This window comes from Zootoca vivipara, chromosome 17, assembly GCF_963506605.1.
Source record: "Zootoca vivipara chromosome 17, rZooViv1.1, whole genome shotgun sequence".
Classification (NCBI taxonomy): Eukaryota; Metazoa; Chordata; class Lepidosauria; order Squamata; family Lacertidae; genus Zootoca; species Zootoca vivipara.
Genome location: NC_083292.1, coordinates 28,985,027 through 29,003,316, shown reverse-complemented (window position 1 = coordinate 29,003,316; position 18,290 = coordinate 28,985,027). Strand labels below are relative to the sequence as shown.

General features: G+C 47.3%; 2 protein-coding genes across 4 annotated transcripts; one reads left to right on the top strand and one right to left on the bottom strand.

The window, feature by feature from the left end:
- The first annotated feature begins 1,922 nt into the window (after nucleotides 1-1,922).
- On the top strand, nucleotides 1,923-16,938 carry MRPL11 (mitochondrial ribosomal protein L11). Of its 3 annotated transcripts, none has more exons than XM_035099287.2 (6): nucleotides 1,923-2,020; nucleotides 3,992-4,140; nucleotides 12,105-12,200; nucleotides 13,454-13,547; nucleotides 14,667-14,826; nucleotides 16,057-16,937. In XM_035099287.2, the coding sequence occupies exons 2-6, from the start codon at nucleotides 4,015-4,017 to the stop codon at nucleotides 16,160-16,162; spliced, it is 582 nt and encodes a 193-aa protein (XP_034955178.1). In that variant the 5' UTR covers nucleotides 1,923-2,020; nucleotides 3,992-4,014; the 3' UTR covers nucleotides 16,163-16,937. The 3 variants fall into 3 exon arrangements, with proteins under 3 accessions (XP_034955178.1, XP_034955179.1, XP_034955180.1); XM_035099288.2 differs by having other exon boundaries at nucleotides 1,938-2,009; nucleotides 16,057-16,938; XM_035099289.2 differs by having other exon boundaries at nucleotides 1,953-2,020; nucleotides 3,998-4,140; nucleotides 16,057-16,938.
- Nucleotides 5,685-7,261, bottom strand: LOC118076491 (transmembrane protein 121-like). The gene has a single exon (XM_035099286.2). The coding sequence runs from the start codon at nucleotides 7,259-7,261 to the stop codon at nucleotides 6,023-6,025; it is 1,239 nt and encodes a 412-aa protein (XP_034955177.1). The 3' UTR covers nucleotides 5,685-6,022.
- Nucleotides 16,939-18,290: the final 1,352 nt, after the last annotated feature.

Genomic DNA, 18,290 nt, shown 5'->3' with positions numbered 1-18,290 from the left:
TGCATTATATTTCTAGCAGAGGTTGTGGGTCAAGCTGCGGCTGAGAGGGTAGCTTCCAATAACCTTGTGGTGTCGTCCAGTGCTGTTAGACCAGGGGTCCCCAAACTAAGGCCCGGGGGCCGGATGCAGCCCAATCGCCTTCTAAATCTGGCCCGCGGATGGTCCGGGAATCAGCATGTTTTTACATGAGTAGAATGTGTCCTTTTATTTAAAATGCATCTCTGGGTTATTTGTGGGGCATAGGAATTCATTCATATTTTTTTAAAAAATATAGTTCGGCCCCCCACAAGGTCTGAGGGACAGTGGACCGGCCCCCTGCTGAAAAAGTTTGCTGACCCCTGTGTTAGACCCATTCTCCACATTGTTGTTGTGGAATTCTCTTGCCAAGCACTTTTTGGGGGGGGGGGGGTGTGTCATGTGCTGAAGACTTTACCCAGGCCTTTGACACCTGATATTTTAGGACCTGTCTCATTCTGTTGATTGTAGTGCAGATTAGCTGTTTTTTTATGCTGTATTTTTAAAGTTGTGTAGGGTGGCTGAGAAAACTAATACATAAGAAATAATAATAATAATTGGTGGGCTGAGACAGCAGCGTACAGCAACTCCACTGTCACCCTGTAGCAGGGGCCCAAAGGGCCACAATTAAGGTGATAATGTAAATCCTTATAAATCTTGGAATATGCTAATATTAGAAGAGTTATGGTAACCTGATGCTTTAAAGAAACTGATGATTCTAACAATATGTAACAGATCACGGTGAGAATCAAAGTTTAGTGATGCTTATTGCGCATGCATATTAAATATGAAATGAGGTAATGATGAATATTAAATATACAATGATGTAATATTTATGTGATTGGTTAAATCAAAATCCTTTGTCTGAAATGTTATAAATTCCTCTGCCCCACATTGGGAGGGGTTGCCGTTTTGCGAAATGATTCGACTGTAGCTTATTGCTTTGCAATAAACAAAATGGACTCCTAACTCCTCTTGTCTCTGAGTTTTATTGGCCTAACTCAGAAGATAAGCCATTTTTGGCCATGCAACATTTGGTGCCGTAAATTCTCAGATGTACCAAGGTTGAAGCAGGACGATTTGGGACATTTTTCTCTTCTACTACTTCGGCCGAGTCGGAATATTTTTCTTCAAAGTGCGTGCCAAGGGAAAACTGGGGGAGCAGTGGAAGACGAAGAAGGCCCAACCTGCATCTCAACTCTAAGGAGGAGACGGGGTCCCGGCAACAAACAAGCCAGGATAAGAAAGGTATGAGATTCTTGGTGTTTGGGAACCTCCTTTTAAAAAGGGGAAGCAAGGTCGGATCCATCTTGGAAAGCAACAACCCCACTCTTCTTACAGGGTTTTGGAGAGGCAGCGATGAGATAGTAGTTAACTTTAGGATAGCCCTGCAGTGTGGTCCACAGCAGATCAGAAGAAGAGCAAGGGCTGATTTGTTGGATTGCCAGCCAAAAAAATTCCCTCATCTGAAAACCCCTTGAAAAGATTGCAAAACAACAACAACAGTCTATATACCCCCCCCCCTTCCTGGAACTTTTCCAGGGTAAACCCAGTACAGTACTCAATTGCATGTAGACGTTGCATGTTCTGTCATTGACTTGCATGTAGCTGAACTGAGATTTATATCTCTCTGCTTATCTTTCCATCTATCTAACTATATTCAGTGGAGCTAACTTCTGAGTAAAATTTTGCTCCTTTTTTGGCGGGACAAGGAGGACGCATTTGCTGCCATGCCTAATCGCAGTTGCGTTAAAATATCAATTGATTTCCTCGAGTAACTATTTTCTGCTCTGACACTTGCAAGTCGAGTTGTGCACCTCTCTAATTTCCTAGCTCTGTGCTGAGGACTGCGGTTGCTATGGGGACGGACGCCATTTTGGGCAGCTTGGTGGCGAGGGAAGGGAGGGAAGAAGAAGCGTTCCCAGAATTCAGCGCGCTTTTGACCTCTGTGACCCAAGATGGCTGCGCCCAGGACCGCGGAGGAGACGCTTTGAGTGAGTGGAAGGTAAGAGGGGTCAGTGGCTAAAAAGATGCGAGGAGGTTAAACTTAGGGTGACCAACGGGGAGAGTGAGCCTGGAAGTTGCCGTAGACCGTTCGCCCATGTAGTCTAGCGTTGTCTGCACTGACTGGCAGTGGCTCTGCAGGGATTGGAGCTTGTGCACGCAGAGGCTGTGCTTTGCCACTGAGCTATGGCGTTTCCCCCTAAAAGCAATTTTAGGGGTTTAAATAGACATGCAGCTGAAGCTGCCTCATACAAAGGCCACACCAGCCTTTTAAAGCACTGTGACACCCCTTTAAGAGTCATGGGAACTGGAGTCTTGTAAGGGTGCTGAGAGTTGTTGGAAGGCCTCTGTTCCCCTCGTAGGGCTACAATTGTCAGAGTTCCCTGGGAATAAGAATTGATGGTTAAATACTATATAGAGGGAGTGGATCCCCAGCTGCACTTTAGCCCATGTTTGTGAAGCAGAAGCTGGTTGTTGCTCTGGGTTAATAGCACCTAAATGTGGTATCACTAGAATGATTTCTCACCCCTGACTTTCAGCCTTTCGCTTCCTGAAACTGAGCCAGGACCCCCAGGTCCCATAGTTCCTCCTAAAAAGCACCCTATTCCTTCAGCTATATTTTCAGAAAATATATATAGCAGATTCTCAAAGCCCAGCTGCGGCTCTCATCTCTCCTGATGGTCTCTTTGGGCTCCAGGAAGGGTCTCCTCATGAGTCATGAGGACTCATGAGCTATCTCCTGTGATTTTCAGGTTAGAATGTCACAGGCTAGCCAGTTGCACGTAAGTGGGGGGGAGGGGACACTCGTAGTCAGTGTTAGAAACTCAGGTGTATAAGCTAGGTGCCAAATGGCACCTTAAATCTAGGTTACGGTTGCCACAACAGAATGTCTGTTCACCAGGGTGTTAGACTAGATGACTCCTGGGGTCCCTTCTAACACTACGATTCTATGGTCTCTATTAAATTGCTGTACTGTAGCTTGCTCTTGCAACAATTCACTTGTCCCAGGATGCAAGAAGGAGAAACACACACACTGGAAATGGAAATAAAATTAACTATGGATTAAGGCAAAGGTTTACAAATTGTGGTTGCCAGCCTGGCACCCAGAAATCTCCACGTAGCCATAATTGGACTTGCACCAGTAGCAAAATGCACCTGGCGCTGGGGGAATTTTGATCAATGCCTGTGGTTGGATTTGCCATGTAACAATAGGCTCCACCTATTGTTGGCTCTGGCTCCACCTCCTGTTGGCCTGCTTTCTGCCCTATCAGTCACAAGGGACACCAGCTACCCCAACTTGAAGTTGCATTTCTTCCAGTTTGGGTTAAAGATTACTGATGCTTTAGAGCGGTGGTTCCCAACCTTTTTTTGGCCATGCCCCACCTAAGCATCTCTAAAATCCTGATGCCCCCCCCCCCCCCGTGACATATAATTCTTGTTATTCAAAAAGTGATCTCCTGTTCACGTGTAGGAAGCCTAAAAGGCCATTCACTGTTAATAACTCATTCTCAATTTGCCCCCCTTAAAAATCAAATTGCCCCCCCTGTGGTCCATGTGCCCCACGTTGGGAACCACGGCTTTAGAGTATTGATTCTTACATGCTGGTTTTTAGATAGTTTGATTATTCCGTCTTTCCCCAGCCTGGAGTCTTCCAGATTCCGGTGGGTATGGGACGGTATACAAATTTGATAAATAATAAAAATAAATAATAACAACAACTTCCATCATTCCTGACCTTGGGTCATTCTGACTGGGGCTAATGGAAGTTGTAGTCCAAAACATTTGGAGGGCACCAGGTTGGGGAAGATTATCTTATCCTGAGTTGTATATAGTTTTAAGCCATTGTTACTTCTCCTTAGTTGTGAAATTGATGTGCTTTTGATTTTATATGTGGATTTTTTGTAATCTGTCCAGAGATTACATTGTCTAGAAATCTTTTTAATAATATTAATCTTAACGTTTTCTAATTCAGATCTAGCCAGAACTTGAATTACGATGTCGAAGCTATCCCGTGCTGCTACTAAAGCAGTACAAAAGGTGGACCCTGGAAATCTGATCCGGTCGATCATCCGAGCTGGGCAGGCTGTTCCTGGACCACCCTTAGGACCTATCCTTGGGCAGGTATGCATGGGAGAAGGTTAGGAGGAAGGGAGGTCTAGCAGAATTGAAGTCTGAGGCTAGATCACTGAGGGAGTTTCATTTGCAAGCTGGCCACAGTTTGTGACATAAATTGGCTCCTTTTTAAAAAAAACAACCATTTTTGCTGTTTTCTTCTCTGGCTTTGATCACTGGTATTGATCATAATGAAAAGGATGAAGGTGTAGCTAACTGCTGGAAGGGGGCAATTGAGTGCTTGGGCTTGGATCGGCTGAGCTTTGGCTTGGAAACCCACTCCCTATTCCTCAGATTGCATGAACTTGTCGGGATTATTTTGAACCTTCTTCCCACCCCGTCTCTCTTTTCCCCCCATACCTGTACCATGGCTGTGACGTGTGTGTGTATACACACACACACACACACACACACACACAGTATATGCACAGAATTAGCAGCTAAGTTTTGAAACACTGGGCAATGTGTTCTGGAGGCCCTGCTGTTTAACCCCAGATGTGTGTAGAAGTTGATTGCTGTTGTTCACTGGTAAGAGTGGGGGGGGGGAGAACACTCTTCACATGCTTAGAGGCACTCTCTTCTTTATTGCTTCACGTTCTGGGGCTGAACCCCCAACTCAAATACAATCCTTCACCAACCATAAGCAAAATAGAGTGAATCACAGCCACGTAGTTTGGTTAGTCATTTTGCTAAGCTGCTTTTCTTAGGATAAGGGACATGGAAGTGGTGCTTTCTTTTAAGAAACCGTTTTGGCAATTTTGAAAATAGAAGATAGAAATGAAGTTGGCTGCAAGAGCGCAAAAAACCTTTCCACTCCCTCAGCGGCAGCATAGCATCTCCTAGACCTCCTCTGCAGTACAAAGAAGTGCACGTTGCGAAATTTGATTTCTAAGGACACATGTGACAAAACTTTACTCTGCTGTAAATGAGTTTATGAGGTGCAGATCAAGTACTGTAACAAAATTAGGAACCCAAGACATAAGAGGGTTGGAAATGGCCCCCTAGTCCCTCAGTTCTCTGGATTGGGACCAGCTAGAGCAGAGGTAATTTCCAATAGGGGCTGCCTAGGTCTCAGGAACAAGTGAATCAAATATATGTGCCCAGTACTGTGAGGAGAGCACAATTTAGTAGAGCAGAGCCTGGTTCTTCTGTGCCCATTAAGCTCAGGTGACTGAAGGTGCTTCCAGATGTGGATGATTTCGCAGCAGCTGATCATTGCCACTCTGCTTCAACCCAGAACCCGAACAGTATCTAATTCCAGACTTCTGGAATCCAGACAAAATACTGTAGTCCAAGTGAGCAGCCCTTGTATCCCAGTCCCATATATTATGGGGGAGGCCATTTTTTATTGGGGCCATGGTGGGTAGGTGGGGGAGGTTAGTATTCCCACCCCACCATTAGCTGCACTCTCCTGCTGCAAAGGAGGGGAGGGGGGGACTGGTGCAAAGGCAACACTATTTGGAAAGGGAGGAGTTAAAGTGACAGCAGTGATTCTTAGAGAGGAGAGGCAGACCATAGAGAAGGACATTTCTAGAGCATTATTGACCTGTCTAGGCTGCAACAGCTGGGTCATCTACACCCGAGAAAATAGTGTGTAGTGTCCATTTTTATTTTTAACTGGGGTATTCTGAGCTGGGGGAGGGGGGAGGATGTTGAACAGGGAAAACATGAGATGAGGGTGTTTTTATTGTGATGCCCTGCAAAAAGCGTGCCAATGAAGTGCGGCTTTCTCACAGCAAATGACCGGTGCAGAAGCAGCCTCTCCCCTATGAAGGTTCTGTTGTTACACCCTTGCCGATACACCCAGTGCCCTTTTGGCCCTCTGTTCCCAGTGAGGGCACTCAAGAGAAAAGTGAGGCTGTTTGCCAGACAGCATCCCAGAAAAGGTGTCTCACAGTCCGCCCCAGACAGACTTGAGCTGTATGTGCTGAGCTGTTCTGAGTCCTCTGGAAGTGGAGGGACCAGTGGCGGCTGGTGGCGCTCTTGGGGGCTGTTGAGTAGTGTGCCTGCAGTGCTCTGACCCTTGGCTTTTAAGGTGACAGTGTCTGTGGAGCTGGTGGCTGGTGGTTTGGACGCAGCAGTGGAACTGTTCTTCTGTACCCTGCGGCTGTCTGTAGGAGACCTCAGCCATCGCTTGTGGTGGTTCACCTGGGCTGTGTCCGTAGGGCATGCCAGTCGTGGCCTGAGCACACTCGCAAGCCCTGTCAGGTGTCAGGTGCCCATGGTGTGTTTCATCTGTGTTTCTGCGGAGCTGCTCATCGGTTGGCTGAGTATGTCCAAGACCCTGGCTGCCTCGGATGTGGCTGTGGCCTGCTTCCCTTCTGCCCCGAGTGCTTCTGTGGTGCTGGAGGGCAGCGCAGCACTTTAGCGCAATGGCCAAGAAGTTCTTCCCCATAAAGATGGAGGAGATGCGCTGGTCATGGCAGAGGAGCAGCAGCCCCCCGCGGATGAAGATGGTGGCCACATTGACGCTGGCCAGGCTCAGGAGCGGGTAGAGAGCGCCAGGGCGAGGGCCCTGCACTCCCAGCTCATTTAGCGAGACGCAAGGGAGAATCAGCAGGAGGCCGTAGCAGTAGAAGAAGGTCAGGCCCTCAGCCCACAGGGGGAGCACCCGCCGCTGCGGCTCCCACAGGCTGGCCTGAATCTCCAGCACATCCAGCAGGTCCAACACCACCCAAAAAAGGCGACCACGCAGTTCGTCTTTCTTCCGAAAGCTGGCAGAGGCCTGGGCCACCAGCTCAGTGGCCCCAAGCACCGTGTAAAGGGCAGGGATGCAGATGGAGAGCAGGAGGGTCAGGGTGCGCCGGGCCAGCGGGTCGGGCGCCCGCCCCTCAGTTGCGTAGTGCTGGTAGACGAAGTAGAGCTTGATCTCCAGCGCGAAGGCAAAGAGAAACCACAGCACCATGGCGTAGCCTCGCTGGGCCGGCCTCACCTCACTGCCTACCCACATGGTCGCGTAGCGCAGCACAAGCAAAAAGAAGAGGTCCCCAGCCAGGGCAAGGGCGCCGACTCCCAGGCGCCGGGCCCCAGTGCTCTGCTCCACCAGGTAGACGTCCATCGCCCCCATGGTGCAGACGATGACCACGGCTGCCACACAGGTGTGCGGGATGTTGGGGGACTGCTGCTCCATGTTGCCTTTTGCAGGGGGGGGGCAAGGAAGAGGAGAGTATACAATGAAGGAAATTAGGAAGGGAGGTTTGCGGGGACATTTTCTAAGGATCACCCCATCTGAAAGGGGTGAGAAAGAGAGAGCTCTGGAACATTGGAAACTGTCTCGTAATGAGTCAGACCCTGTGATCCCATCTAGCTGGTACTGCGTGCACTGACTGGCAGCAGTGGCATTCCAGCATTTCAGACGGGGTTCTCTCCCAGCCCCCTGCCTGGAGAAGCTGGGGATCAATCCTGGGACCTTTTGCATGCAAAGCAAACTCAGCTTCAACGCTTCCAAATCTATGCATTTAATCAAATAAATGGGGGGGCGGGACTTGATTGTGGCCTATTATTAATTAATTAATTTTCTATTTTCTTTTTAATTTTAATTTTCTATTTTCTTTTTAAATATTTCCTTGGTGGCATATAAGTAAAACAATGCTCAAAAAAAGAAAAGAATACGGAAATAACACAGTTTAAAATGAACAGCAGTTTTGTTACGACAGATAGCGTAAAAAAGCTCAAACTGAAAACACTATTAAAAAGCCTCTTGGTGAATTAAAAAATGGTATTTGCAACCACTGAAAAGGCTATATAGGAGGCATATATGGGAAGAGGCAAGTCTTCTAGGGATGTGTAGGTAAAACCAGTGTCATCAGGACTTGCAGGGGCCTTCTGGCTTCAGTGTCACAGCCAGGCTGGGGCTGTGGGTGGTTGCTGTTCACATGGGCTGCAAGAAACAGCAATGGGGGTAGGGGGCATATAAATAAACTTGCCTTGCTCCACTTACTTGGTGGCTCGTGCCAGCCTGTAGAAAAGGTCACTCTTGCTTCTGCACAGTTGAACTGCCTAGTTGGGGGTGCCTTCTTCATGCCCTGTCAGTATTCGTTGTCAGAAGGCTGAAGCAATCGCCTTCATCTTAAAACACTGGATTGTTGATCCCATCTGAGCACTGGAAACTCCATGACTGTGGACTTCGAAGCCGGGGGTGGGGGGTGGGATCGGACCTGCAAAGACCCATAGGTTTAAAACCTCCAATCGCCTTTTCCCTGGTCAGTTCTCCTGAAAGCCCACCTCTTCTTTTGCTGCATCCCAAACCAGGCCTAAGAGATTTGAGCTGTGAACCAGGACGCCCCTCCTTCAAAACATATCTGGACCATGAACTTCCTAGGCGGCCTTAGCAAAGGCCCTCTCAGTCTCCCCACCACCACCACCAAACTGCAATAGGAGGATAAGAATGCAGGTCTACTTTTCAGGGTTTTTGCAAGTATTAAATGCAACCAGGCAATGCGTGTAAAGCCCTTTGGGTATTCTTTAAAAACCCATATAATATGTGCTGCCAACATTAATAGAGTCTGAGCACATGTCACGTGAGAGGGGTCCTTTTCATTTGTGCCTTCCTGCTCCTCTGGAGGTCTCCCTGCAATCATTAACATCCTTACACCATCAGGTAAAAACCTATCCCTTCTCCCAGGCATTTGATGGGTTATGAAGATTTTGCTGTCTATTTATGGTATGCGTTTTATTGGTCCTCTTTTATAGGTTGTTGTAATTGCACTGTAATGCATTGTTCTTTTTTATTTTATGGTTAATATATGCTCTTCAAGTTTTTGCAAGTGGCTTTTCTGTGGCAAGCGGCTAGTACGAATTCAGAAACAACAATAAAGTATTGTGGCACATTAAACACTAACAAATTTATGATTGCGTTAACTTTCATGGACTGGAGTTTGTGAAAAACCTTTGCTGTAATAAATTTGTTAGGACTCTTAAGGTGCCACAATACTTGTTGATTTTGCTGCAACAGGCTGACACAGTCTCTTTGACTAGCATTCGGTACAACCTGTTAATTCTGCATTTGTGTAAAGGTGTGCTTTTCTTTAGTCCTGAATCTACTGCTAATCAATTTTACTGGCTCACCCCAGGTTTTAATGCTATCAGTGAAACAGGCAAATTCTGCTCCACCAACTTTCTGCTGCACATGAGTCACAGTTTTTAAAACCTCAGCTCACCTTTCTCTTAACCATCTCTTTTTTCAAACTAAAAAGCCTCAAATGTTGTAACATTTCCTCCTAGCGCAGTTGCTGTCCAACTCCCTGATAATTTTTGTTGCCCTTGTTTTCTGCACCTTTCCCAGCTCTGCATTATCCCTTTTCCCCGTGTGGCTGCACCATGGATTACTGTAAAGGCATTGCAGTGCGATCAGTCTTACTTCCAGCCCTTTCCATAATAATCACAGCCGTGGGACTTGCCTCTTTCAGTACCGGCATGAAGTATTATTTATGAATTAATATTGATAATGAACCCTTCCTTAACTTGATTGTCACTTGGATGCCTGCATGGAGATTTTGTGCTGAGCACATCCAACGGGCTTAAATTTGAGCCAGCAGTCAAGCCGGCTGAAGTTGCAATCAAGGGGAGGCTGCCCCTGCCCATGTGCAGAGAATGCGTTTAGACATCTAGGGCGAGAGTGGGGGAGCATTTCCAGGTCAGAGTGCATAGCATCCAGACAGCTTGAGTACCCTGCCCCCAGCACCTGGCCCACAAATCTTCCCCACTGGGTTACTGCCACCACATAGATCCTCACAGCACAGCAGTGACTCAGTATGGACAGTTTTATGCTAACTCTGGACCAGCGCAGAAGTGGAGCAACAGAAGTGGATGCACAAAAACTAGACCTCTCTAGACAAACCTATCCACTACAACCCCAAGATCTCATGCTGGGTCAGTTAAGACACAGTTCCCTGTTCATCCCCCCCCCCCTCCACGAAGTAATCCCCACAAAATTGAGACATTCCTCCCTCCAACCCCTGAATTTGGCACACCCCCCCTGCCTGCTCCACTTGCTCAGACCAAGGTTATCAGGAGCATGAAGGATGTAGGAAGAGGCTTCAGAACAAGCAGGAGTGCAGAAGCCAAGGCCTGCATGGAGGTACCATTTGCCCAGGGAGGAGAGAGAGCTGCTCTGTACATCCTCAGAGGCACTCTTTCTGCTGCTCATATATCCTCCGGTGCATACCAGACAGGACTGGCAGGGAATGGCGTCTTCCCCAGTCGTGAGTGGAATTCCCCCATCCAAGGAGTTGGGAGCCACTTTGTGTACACAGATAATGGGGAGGTATCCTGATTCTTTGATTTATTAGATTTTTATTAGACGAGGGAGCCTTGTAGAAAGTGTGCATGTTTGTCTGTTTGCGTCTGTCTGTCTGTCTGTGCATTATGCCAGAGGGATCTCCGTCTTCTAGATTGGGGGTGTCGGTGTCGAGGGGAGGGACCTATTTGCCGGACAAGTGCATGGGAGCTGTGTGTGTGTGTGTGTGTGTGTGTGTGTGTGTCTGCTTGTCTGCTTGACTCTGTCCCTGTTCAGCCATCCTGCTTTTGCTGCTGGGTGGGAGGGAGGGAGGGTGGGCTCTTGAGTCCTTGCCATTCAGATCCTCCCCCTCCCCCTCCTCAGCTCTACAGTTGCTCCTTGTGCCAAAGGAAACGCACACAGGATATCCTGGTTTGGCCCCCTCCCCACTGCTCGCGGGCTGGGGGTGTGGGATCTCTGGCGCATCCTCCCCTCCTCCCTTCTTCCAATACCTGCAGGGATCATCAGACGCCAGCAGTGTGTGCTTCTACCTACCTCTCCCGATGTGCTCAGAGCAAGGCAGAGACAGGGTGAGGCGGTCTGTTCTCCCTCAAGGAGGAAGAGGAGGATCCCTGTGTGTGCATCTCCCCACCCCCAGCCTGCTCTTGGATGGAGGATTTAAACACACACGTACACACAAAACTCCCTCGTTTCGCCTTCACCATCATTCAGTTTTTCTTGCCCATGCAAAGCGCCAGGGCTGTGGGACTGTTTCCAAGTGCTTTTCATTTGAGCCTTTATTCAAGTCTGGCACAATCGAAGTAGCCATCGAGGGGGAGGGAGTGCCTCTGGGCATATGCTGAGTGCCTCTTCGGTCCCAGGGGCAGGTGACTCACTCAGCCACAGGCCTGGGTGTGCTTAGTTACCTGGGCAGGAGGAAGCCACTTGAGAAAAATCCCCCCTGCCCCTCCAACTTTGCCACCTTGAGTGGGATAGACGTATAAGAAATGACTCTGTCCATCCAGGATTAAAGGAGGCAGCTGGTTCCAAACCAGAAGGGTTAATTAACATCCAGGCAGCTTGAGACTCAGCACCACTCTTTAGAAATTGACTGCTATGCAGCACCTCTTTTCTGGAGCAGCGCTGGAGCAGAAACTAGCCTACTGTAAGAGGCGAAATTTGCATTCCCGCCCCCTCCACTCTCTTTTGCCTCTAAGCCTGCTCACTATTGGCCACATGGTCCCTGGAAGCTTTCCTTTGGGCTGAACAAGGGATTCTCCCACCATCACCACCACTGTTATCTCCTCCACCAAGCTTAGACTGGGCAGCTATAGAAGAGTTTGCCCCTTCTGGGGAAAGGGTTGAGAGTCCTGAAATCCTTCTAGCTCCCAGAGAAAGGAAGATTGGGTAGAGAGACTTCAAATGTCCGAAGGGCTGTCACTCACAAGATGGGGCAGACTTGATTCTGGTCCAGACAGCAGGATTAGAAGCAACAGGAGGGGAAATGCCAGGGAGCAGATTTCGGCTACATGTGATACAGGCTGTTCAGTAATTGAACAGGCCACCTGGGGAGGTGGTGGGTACTTACTTTCCAGGAGGCAATTCAGCTGAAAACGGATCACCTTCTCCCAGGAATGCTGTGGTTGCATCCTGAATTCTTCCCAATCCTGCACTGCTCAAAGTGTTGGACTAGCTGCCCTCTGAATTTCCTTCTAAATCTCACTTGGTGTGATTCCTGTCTCTTGTCCCACTCCAGAGAGGCATCTCCATTGGGCAATTCTGCAAGGATTTCAATGAGCGCACAAAGGACATCAAGGAAGGGATCCCTCTGCCCACACGCATCATTGTACGGGTGAGAAGAACATAATTTACCTATTTATATAGAAGCAGGGCTGGAAACATCTTGCAGGCAGACGTTTGTCTCAGGGTGGATAAAAATAAATAATTTTTTTTATTTAAATCGGATTTTTTAAAATAAAATGCTTTTTGAGGAAAATATATTACCATCCAAAGGTTACTGCATCATGAAATAAAGATTAGTTTTTTAATTATGTAGGATAAGGTTGTATATGTTTAATTTTGGGGGTAAATAAATTCCATTAATCCATTCACAATGTCATGCTCTTCCAGAGGTTTTTTGTAAGATTATTGGGCAGTTTCTCTGCCTCCAATATATTATCACAGATGCTTGGTTTACTTTTGCAGTTCTCAAAACTGAATTTGACTCAGCAGAGATCACATGCCTTTCCTTCACAGCAAAAATGTTATAACATGAACAGAGTTGAGAAAAAGACCTTAATCCTATTGTTCTACAAACCTATGAATACAGAATCAATCCCTTCAGTGCTAAGTTTCAAGAAGTTCAGTGAATAGAATAGAAACAATATTTTTCTGATTGTTTGGAGTGGACAGTATTTAAGTTTTTCATGTGTAGGCTGGGCTGACAGTCTAAGTTTCTTAAAATATATATATTTTGTTTTTGTTTAGCCAAATTAGTTTACAAACATGGGTGTTTGTTTAAGCAAATAACGTATGCTGTAATGTTATTGTTTCAGTTGAATAAATCTATTTAAATGGTTATTATTAAGGTAATGATTATTTTTCTCCTTCCTAAGTACAACAGAAAAGTGGTCCAAATATGAATGATTAACCTATTAAACTGGGGATAAAAAAACTAATATGAAAAGTTGTTATTCTAAAAAATCTTCATCCACTTGCATATTAAAGTTATACCAGCAAGAATTAGTCTTTATGTAGAAAACTATGATTTAAATCAAGCCTTACTGACTAGTGATTTAAATCAAATCCACCCTGGTCTGTCTTGAACATTGAATGCCTGTGCCCCAGAGTTCAAATACTTCTGTGTGCAGCTTGCTCTGGAGGATCCCAGGTTGTGGCCCATGTTGTATACAGTGACTGGTGGTAGCTCTCCTGAGCCCTGTGCTGTACCACTGAGTTACTAATAACAATGGATGTGTTAGTCCAGAACATCTGGAGGGCCCCATGCCTGGTTTGCACCTTATTTTTGTGTTTGCGCCTTTGCCAGAGATCTCTGAGGCATGGCTGACCTAACTCTCTTCCCTTTTCCTCTACTCCTTTTTGCAGCCTGACCGATCGTACGAGCTCCAGATAAACAAGCCAACAGCCACATATTTTCTGCTGTCGGCGGCTGGCATAGAAAAGGGAGCAACACATCCTGGTGAGAGACACAACCAGGGAGGGAAGCTGATGGGTTGGGTGAGGGTCCAGAGTCAAAGTGCTGGGAGAGAACGGCAGAAAGGAGCCATCTGAGCACCGGGGGGGGGGGGGACCAGCAGCCTGCGTCCCAGCAGTGTTGTCACCAGTGGCTTCTGCGTTGGGATTGGTATTCCCACCCGTTTGTCAAGGCTCAAATCACTTAAGTACAGTTAAACCACAGAGCCTAGGGCTTGCCGATCAGAAGGTTGGCGTTTCAAATCCCTGTTGAGCTCCCGTTGCTTGGTCCCTGCTCCTGCCAACCTAGCAGTTCGAAAGCATGTCAAAGTGCAAGTAGATAAATAGGTACCGCTCCGGCAGGAAGGTAAACGGCGTTTCCGTGCACTGCTCTGGTTCGCCAATAAAGCGAGATGAGCGCTGCAACCCCAGAGTCAGTCACAACTGGACCTAATGGTCAGGGGTCCCTTTACCTTTACCTTTACAGTGGAACCTTGGTTCCCGAATGGCTTAGTTGCCAAACAAATCGGCTCCCTAATGCCGCAAACCCGGAAGTGAGCGTTCCGGTTTGTGAATGTTTGTCGGACGCTCCTGCAGCCTTGGTTTTCGAACGGTTTTGGGAGTCAAATGGACTCTTGGAACTCATTAAGTTCAAGTACCAAGGTACCACTGTATAAGGGACCAAGAATCCAAAGTGTAAATACATTTATTATTACATGATAACCTTTTGGGGACAACTGATGCACCTGATGAAGTGGGTTCTACTCCAAGGAAACCTCTGCCATTTATTTTTTTTAAAAGTCTTCTAATGCTCTGCAGGATGTTTTTTCCCATTTGTTGTTTTTGCTGTGACAGTCTAGCACAGCCTCTGGAGTTACCACTAAGTACATGCCCCACATTAGAACAGGTTCAAAATTGTGTTGGGGGGAAGCATAAGCCTTGGAGTTTGAATATTTTGAGTTCAAATGAATTTTTTTCCCTCGCTCTATCATATGCATGATAACGCACATGGCTAAAAATGTTGGGAGTTTTGAGGTGTGCTGGGATTTCCCCCCTCTTGGGCTTTGGTAGCAAACCTCCAATTGGCTCTTCCTGGCTTTAAGACCCTCTTTATGCTGTGCTGCAGGGCACGAGGTGGCAGGAATGGTGACCTTGAAGCACTTGTATGAAATCGCCCTGGTGAAGTCTCAGGACCCAAACTTTGTGCTCCGTGACACACCGCTCGAGAAGGTCGTCCTGTCACTCATGGGGACTGCCCGGTCGCTGGGCATCAAGGTGGTGAAAGAGTAAGTGACTGGTGCCCGGGAATCAGTGGCTGAAGAGCACAAACCTTGGGAAGAATCCGCGAGGCAGCGGACAAGCAGACTCTGCTTGCAGTTTGCATACAACAATAAACCAGGCTTTATTGAATGAGCAGGGGGCTGGTCCGTGTTATCTTCCCAGTTTGCCCCACCCTTGGGGCAGGCAGGAGTAGGGAACTGGGAAGCCTCAGCTTTCTGTTCTGCCCAAAAGAGGGGTCATAGTTTCTTGCTTCTTTAACAGCTTGGGACCAGTTTACGTAAGGGATCTCCCCACCACCCCAGTTGGATCACTTTGATTTGCAGAACTTGCAGTTTGACTAAAGCCACACCATCCCAGTCCACATTTGCAGGGATTTGACCCTTTAGTGTGGCAGCACATTTGCTGTGGAACTCTGTGCCTATTGACTTTGGGCGGTTGCTCTCACTATATTGTTTTGTTGTTGCTATATTTATAACTCACCTTTTCTCCATGGACATGGTCCTCGTCCTCCCAACTTTATCCCCATAACAACCCTGTGAGGTAGGACAGCTGCTGCAAACGTCTTCCAGTGAGCCCACCCAGGCATATTGCTTAGTTACCTATATTTGTTTCAAAAGGTTTTATTGATTTCATCTGTGTTTTGGTGATGATGGTTTTGTGCCTATTTATTTTTCGATTCGTTTGTGGATTTCGGCCCCTTTTGAGCTACAGTGGGAGAGCTCTCTGATCGATCAGTTTACCGTTCTTCTAAACAAATAGCAAGCCAACAACAAATGGATCACGGCCATGTATTAATGTAACCTCTGCTTCCTGGCCTGTTCTTATTTTATTTTATTTTAGGGTTTTTTTAGGTGGTGGTGGGAAGAGAGAGTATTGTGGGGGGGAAACAATAACTGAAATTGGTGACCCGAGGAGGTGACCCTCAATGCCATCGTAAGGAGAGGCTGTTGGTGGGAACCAGGATGCAATGGGCAGCCAAAATAACTTGGCAGGTGGGTCACTGTTGCTTGCCCAGGAAAGGGCGAGGCAGCAGAGAGGTGGGCATTGCACTGGCCTCCCTGCTGCTTCACCCTCCTGTAGGCAACAGTGACCTGCCTCCCAGGAAGCTGGTTGAGCAGCCCTGCCGCACCTGAGAAAGCAGCAGAGAAAGGTTTGGGGCAGAACTGGAAATGGGGCAGATAGGCTTGACGTGATGGAAGGAGGTACAATTCTCTTTCCTCTTCCCCCTCCTCCAGACTCGATGCAGAGGAATATGCTGCTTTCCTGAAGGAGCGCGAAGAGTTATTGGCAGCTCAGGCCGAAGCAAAAGAAGCTGAACTGGCAGCTGCAAAGAAGAAATGAGCACCACCTCCCTCCATTTGGGCACGCTGAGATTCAGATCCCCAGAGTGCTTGGAGTGTGAATGGCGCCGGCTTCTCACTTGTCCCATCTGCTGTGCACTGGGAGCTAAGTCTGCCCAGTGACTGGTTTGGTGATGCCTTGCTGAAGTCTGCCCAGTGACTGGTTTGGTGATGCCTTGCTGAAGAAGACAGGGAGGAAGTCGAGAGGGCCATGGCTTCTTGTCAGGGCTGGTCTGACACTGGAACTCCCACTGTAATTATTGTCGGTCCCTTTTCAGTAAATGATTTCTTTTAAAAAAAAATCTCACAATTTTCCTCTGTGTCTTCGAATGTCTGTGCTGTCTTATCTTTCCGATCCCTAAATCTTTTTAAAAGTTTTTTAACAAGACCTATTTCCTGCTTAATCACCAAAAACTCTTGAGTGATTAAAACACTCTCATTAAAAATAATGAATCTAGGTTCATTTAAAAAACACAAATAAACTTGGAAGATGGAAGGAAACAAGTTGACCTAGAATTTATCAAGATACGAATCAGAGCAAAAGTCTAAAACAAATATACATAATAAAATGAAATCACAGGCTAAAGTTAAAAAATCTCGGCGGGCTTGCCTACACAAAAGAGTTTTTAGCAGGTGTTGAAAACAATATAGCAAAGGTTGCCTTCCTAATATCAATTGCCAGCGAGTTCCAGGGAGCAGGTGCTGTCATAGTGAGGAACTGATTCCTTGCAGATGGGGAATGAACATTACATGGCACTTGCAGAAGCACCACCAGTTCCACAGGTTGAGGTGGACACATATAACTTGTCATTCAAAGAAGGAGTAATACATCAAACATAAAAAAAAAAAACTTCCCAGAACAGGGCTGCCTTCAGATGTCTACTAGAAGTCATATAGTTGTTTATTTCCTTGACGTCTGATGGGAGGGCGTTCCACAGGGTGGGCGCCACTACTGAGAAGGCCCTCTTTCTGGTTCCTGATAACCTCACTTTTTGCAGTGAGGGAACCGCCAGAACGCCCTTGGAGCTGAACCATCATCCCCCAGCTGAACAATAGGGATGGAACAATAGGGATGGAGACGCACCTTCATGTATACTGGGCCATTTAGGGCTTTAAAGGTCAGCACCAACATTTTGATTTGTGCTCGGAAACTTTAAGTTGAGGCTTCTTCCCAAACAAAAGTTACCCTCTCCCCATGGCTGCTGCTGGTTTTAAAGGGACTCTCCTAACACTGTTGTAATGTACAGCAATTGCTATATGGAGTATCCAGCAGGTGTCAGGGCTGAGCTATGCCTCAGCTTTTTTGAGCCCTTTCAATTCACTGATGCACGCATCCCTCTCACTTTATTCAGGGCTCTGTGGTGCTTTGTAGAAACTACCACAAATCCCAGCACCTCTCATATGAATATGAATATCAAAATAAAAATGAACAGTTCATTTTAATAGGCTTCTGCCCCAGCCCCCCCAAATAGGGTGCCATCCTGCAACAGCCACACATTGATGTTGCTTTGCATCCGAGAGTGATGGGCTGCATCTCCCTGTCTGGTACCCAGAATTTCCATAGCAACGCGTGATACTGCTCAGGGCACCACCTTCGTGTTACTAGGGCTGCTTGGGTGGCAGAGGATTGCATCAGAGGGGAAGGAGGGAGGCAGGAAAGAGAGGTGTAGGCATCATTGCTTGGGGCAGCGGATCAAATTGGGGGCTTTCTTGGGGAGAGGGTCCCATCCACAGGACCCCAGCCCCCTGAAATGGAAGACGCTTTGAGCAAAAAGCCTGCCGTCTTGCAGAGATCCCCTCTTTCAACTGCCCCCGCATGTTAGCCAATGCAGTACAAATGATTTCCCCAACAGATGATGGCAATATACCACCAAGCTCAGCCACTTGGGGGATATACATGTTGACCACTGACTCTCAAAATCACACACCTCATCTTCAAAGGCCTTTTGGTTTCCTGTGCACTTTGCCCCATTCCAGTCGCGGAAACCAACCATCTAGAGTGCTAGTCAAGCCACTACCCCTTTATTCTAAGAAGGTACCTCCTTCATAAGCTAAGATTGGGCTCTCCCATTTCCCCACCCCCTCACTCCTGGCTAAACTTTTATACCTTCTGCAACTGAGATAGGCAG